Source organism: Monopterus albus, unplaced genomic scaffold, assembly GCF_001952655.1.
Source record: "Monopterus albus unplaced genomic scaffold, M_albus_1.0 scaffold39.1, whole genome shotgun sequence".
Classification (NCBI taxonomy): domain Eukaryota; kingdom Metazoa; phylum Chordata; class Actinopteri; order Synbranchiformes; family Synbranchidae; genus Monopterus; species Monopterus albus.
The window spans coordinates 1,844,368-1,849,519 of record NW_018127919.1 but is presented as its reverse complement, the minus strand read 5'-3'; the positions used below and the strand labels follow the sequence as shown (position 1 = coordinate 1,849,519).

The window sequence follows — 5,152 nt, the reverse complement described above, 5'->3', positions numbered from 1 at the left end:
GGCAATGGGACATATGGACAGGTGTACAAGGTGAGTCATGAGTTGTTGCTAGTCTGACGAATACCTGCATCAATGAAAACGCTGGAGTATGTCTATAAAGACCACTTCCAGAGCCTGCTCTTTGTTAAATGTTCTGTGCATTAATTTGTCAAATTACACTTAATGCTATGTCAGTAGTTTTTTTTTTCCCAGCTGTCAGGCTAAAAACTTTAAAGTTGTTATGACAGAAAGGTAAAATGGTTCCAGTAGAAGAAAATGTAAAGTAACAGCAAAATTATGTAGTGAAGCAATTTAGACACACTTAATGTGCAAAAGTGTTTCAGAAAACTGCAAGTCTCATGTTTATATTAAACTTAGTGACCTCTGTTACGACACCTTGTTCTTGAATCAGGGACGTCACGTGAAGACAGGCCAGCTGGCTGCCATCAAGGTGATGGATGTTACAGAGGAGGAGGAAGAGGAGATCAAAGCAGAAATCAACATGCTGAAAAAATACAGTCACCATCGCAACATAGCCACATACTACGGTGCCTTTGTCAAGAAGAGTCCACCAGGGCACGATGACCAACTCTGGGTCTGTCTACCCTTGTACCTGACCTGATGATTTTATAGCTGTATGCCTCATTGATTGCACTCACTAAGTTTGTGTTTATATGTAGTTGGTGATGGAGTTCTGTGGGGCAGGGTCAGTGACAGACCTGGTGAAAAACACTAAGGGCAGCTCTCTAAAGGAAGATTGGATTGCTTACATCTGCAGGGAGATACTAAGGGTAAGGAATTGCAGCCAGACCTGTCAAAACACACCTGGAGCAGATGTCACTCCTTACTGACCAATTCTGACTTGTGTCCAGGGCCTTTCTCACCTCCATGCCCATAAAGTTATCCACCGAGACATCAAGGGCCAGAACGTGCTGCTAACAGAGAACGCAGAGGTCAAACTTGGTATGTTGAACAAAATGCATGAATGTTGAAGTTTTGGACACTGTATGTCAAACCTGCAGTACTTTTAAGAATGTGTAATCATCTCACATCTTTCCTCCTCTGGTTTCTTTGTCCACCTTTAGTTGATTTTGGTGTGAGTGCCCAGTTGGACAGGACCGTTGGACGTAGGAACACCTTCATTGGCACTCCTTACTGGATGGCACCTGAGGTCATTGCCTGTGATGAAAACCCTGACTCCACCTATGACTACAGGGTAACAGCAGTTCTGTTTATTTGTGTGGGAGCACTATGCTGTGAGAGCATTTGGAAAATGGGCACTGACCTGGTTCCTTGTGTTTTTTGCAGAGTGATATCTGGTCCTTGGGGATCACAGCTATTGAGATGGCAGAGGGAGCTCCCCGTAAGTGTATATACTCAGTTGCACAAGAGTGCATGGTGGTTGAGTCATATTTCTATGTATTCAGCAACAGATAATTTCTTATAGTCTCAAAGCCCATTCTTAAAGACCTCATGAATGAGTCTGTCTTGCATTTGAGGCCTTCTTGTCTGTGTCTTCAGATGAACAGATGACTCACTGTACTCAGTGTAGTGTAGTCGTGAGCTGGTAGTTGGCCTGTGGAGGCTGACTGCACAGATCTCTGGTCTGTTTAGCGGAGCGAACTGTCTGCCTGGAGATTTGGTGTCAAATCTGACTAAAAAGCAGAGAAAGGCTCACTGAAGAGTAACAGCTGACATGTTTGTAAAATAAACTACAGCTTTTGTATAAAAAAGCATGTTAATCAGTAGCTCAACATGAGTAACATACTTGATGGTTGTTCTAATGCAAATAGGATAAATGTCTAAATAATAGGATAAAGGAGCAGGAAGAATTGAATTACACTAACACATCTAAAACAATTACAACAAATACCATTAGTTAGGAAAAGCCATGAGATAAGTGGGTTTGAGGAAGAGGACACTTTGTTCTGTACTTAGTATTGCATTGCATTGCATGTTAACGTAGTAGTATAAAATACTTGCAGAATGCATTAGTACACTTGGCTTCACTCTGCCTGATTTTTACAGCGCCCTGTGGGTCATTGTTGAGTTGCTAACAAACTTTGCTCTACTAAAAAATATTTAAACTATACCTCCACTTCCTTTTTGCTTTTTATTATTTCACTTGGATGTTTCCACTTCACTTTGCAGAATGATGTATGCACAGTATTTGAGACTAGAAGAATGTTTTTACATTCACTGTATTTGCTGAAGATTTAACCTACCCCTGTGCTCACTTTAAATCTCAGTTTAATGCTCCAGTTGTGGTTTTTGGTATATCTCTTATTACAGCTAGCTTAGAAGTAATCAGTGTCTAATATGAAACTTCCAGAAGAGTGATGTGGAAACTTGAAACCTGCAGTGTACATACACTGAGAATGGACTTTTTCTGTAAAATAGGAGACATCATGTGTCCATTAGCCTTTTTCACATCGTTGATGGAGAGCACAGACTTGTCCAGACCATGTTGCTGCTGCTGTGAATGACATAAGGCACACAGGCCAGCTGTCAAGCTGGTGTTGATGCGCCATTGATAAATTATACAGTGCGTACCTACCCCCCATCCATCAGTTGGATTGCTGAAGTATGCTTTCCACTAAAACTGTTGCAAAATTCCTATTTTCATTAGTAGTGTTGAAACAATTTGTAAATTATTGGATTAGTTGATAAACAAAAAATAATGGAACCAGTTTTATTAATCAGTTCATTTTTCTGTTTAAAAGCATAAATCTATTCCTTTATTTTTTTGTTAAACTGTTTGTCAATCAAAATAAGCTCTATGTTTTGCATAACCTAACATGCTCATTAGTTCTAGTCCTAGGTTTATTTTATTTTTTTTCCTTAATGACACTGATACTGTTCAGTTTTTAAATGTATTTACATTGGGACAACAGTAACCGTTTGTTTAGGCATTTTCAAAAGTATTAGGCCAAAGAGGAGTGCCACATTGTGTTTGATATGTGACCTGAAAAAAAAAAAGACAAAACCACCAACTGCCAATGTCCAGTCAGTATGTGGTCCATTCCTTTAAAATTAAAGTAAATCACACAGGTCTACAGAATAAGTACTGATTTTGCTTTTTGTCATTACTGTGTGTAATACATGTTTGCATTTGCATTTTATATGAGGCGTTCATGATCGGTAGAACTGCCATGCGCCTGTGTAATGTGATCCTTAATGTGCTTAAATGAAAGTTCCTGCCTGTATTGTATCTGTCACGATGCATATGTCCAAAAGACTGTGTTACAAAAGCCTATTTACTGAGAAACTCTAAAGCTAACCAGTCAGGTTTAGCTACCTACGCTGGGAATACAATGACTCACAGTTCTTGCTCTTAAATTCACTGCAACAATAAGCCTGAGGCACCAGGAAAGATTGAATAACAACAGCTGTGACCATGTTTGAGGATACAGAAAATATGTGTAATAATGGCTAGTATTATTTATAAACTGCCATGTGTGGGGATATGTGATAGACTGTCTAACAAAATTTATTGTGATGTTCCTTTTTTTTTCTACCTTGTACCATAGTGCTCAGCATGGGCAGTAGGATTTAAAAAATACATACTCTAACAGTTCTCATCATCTCCTTTATTTCTGCAGCCTTGTGTGACATGCACCCAATGAGAGCCCTCTTCCTAATTCCCAGGAATCCCCCTCCAAAACTTAAATCCAAAAAATGGTGAGTTATCAACCCTCCTGTTTTTTTCTTAAATTGCAAGTCTTATACTCTCACTTTACGGACATTTCCCAGCTTCTCTTTGCTTGTTAATTGTGTAAAAGCTTCACAACCCTTAAGTGTCCAAAGGCAAATCAAAGAGAATGTTGCCTAAAACATTTAAAACAAAGGAATAATGCTTCATTTTCATTTTTGTGCGTTATATTTGTTTTTTTCCCTATCAAATTACATGGAGACATTTGTATAGTATATGGTGCAGATAAAATAAAAAACCAGATAAAATGGCAAAAGACTTCTCATGATGTAAATTTAAGGCCAAACACAAGCTCTGGAATAATTTGCAAGCTAAACAAGAAAATGTGATCTACTAAAGTGGGAAATCTCAGGTAATGCCAGGAGAGCATGTTATCATGCACTGTTGTAACATGGGCGCTCTGTTTACTTAGTGTCTGAGAAAGCATTATACTGCAGAACAACGGTAACTAGGTTAAGTGCACATAAAATCCACTTGATGAGAAGAGCACTGAATGGAAATAATGCTGACTGTACAAGCTATGCAAAGTTGCAGGGAAAGTGTGTGCGACCTCTCTAAGTAGATGTTCAGGTAGTTTTGGGTACATTTATCAGTGGATTAGGAAATACCTTTTGATTAGGTGTCCCTTAGATTTTAAAGGCTTAGGACTCATTTGCCTTGAGACAAATATGATTATGAACAAGACAAGAAGTTGAAGACTAATTTGCCATGTTCGTTCTCCTACCCTGCTTTTCTGCTTCTATTACTTCTGCTAATTAATGACGTTTATGTACAGCAGCATTCAGAATGCAGTGTTTTTTCACTATTTATGTAACTGTAACCATAAATAAGCTGTCAGTCGGTATTGTGTCACCTATGCAAATATAAAACATAAGCCAGGATGAGCACACAAACACATGATTATAAGATCGACATGTTTATCATCTTTAAATAATCCTGACCTCATTACAGGTCAGTTTTAGTGCATTGAATTTTATTTTATATTGAACAAGCTGTTCCTACAGTGGTGTTGCAATTTCAGAGAAAGTGATTAGTGATGCTGATTATATAATGGCACCTACTAGTCACCTTGTCATGTTTGTTTAAGGATGTTGCAAAATATAATATGTTGGTAAAGACTATAGTGATGTTTTTTTCAGTGTCACAAAATGCTGCAAACATACAGTCATGTGAAAAAATTAGGACACCCTTTGAAAGCATGTATATTTTGTAACATGTTTTAATATATGGTTATTTAATCACAATTTTAACAATACAGAGAGATTAAAGTAATACAACTAAACAAGTAAAACTGAAGAAAAGTCTTTTCAAGATCTTCTGTAAATGTAATTCTACAAAAATGCCTATTCTAACTGAGGAAAAAGATAGCACACCCTAGCCCCTAATAGCTAGTGTTACCTCCTTTGGCTATAATAACTGCAGTGAGACGGTTCTTGTAGCCATCTACCAGTCTCTGACATC

At 38.0% G+C, this 5,152-nt stretch overlaps 1 protein-coding gene across 1 annotated transcript in view; it reads left to right on the top strand.

The window, feature by feature from the left end:
* The window catches only part of mink1 (misshapen-like kinase 1), a 33,342-nt gene that overhangs the window by 6,892 nt on the left and 21,298 nt on the right, over positions 1-5,152 (top strand). The window contains 7 exon segments of the mRNA XM_020598785.1: positions 1-30; positions 392-574; positions 660-770; positions 852-942; positions 1,065-1,195; positions 1,288-1,342; positions 3,582-3,660. The exon segment at positions 1-30 is cut by the window's left edge and continues 18 nt beyond it. Of these exon segments, the coding sequence (XP_020454441.1) occupies positions 1-30; positions 392-574; positions 660-770; positions 852-942; positions 1,065-1,195; positions 1,288-1,342; positions 3,582-3,660 (680 nt within the window).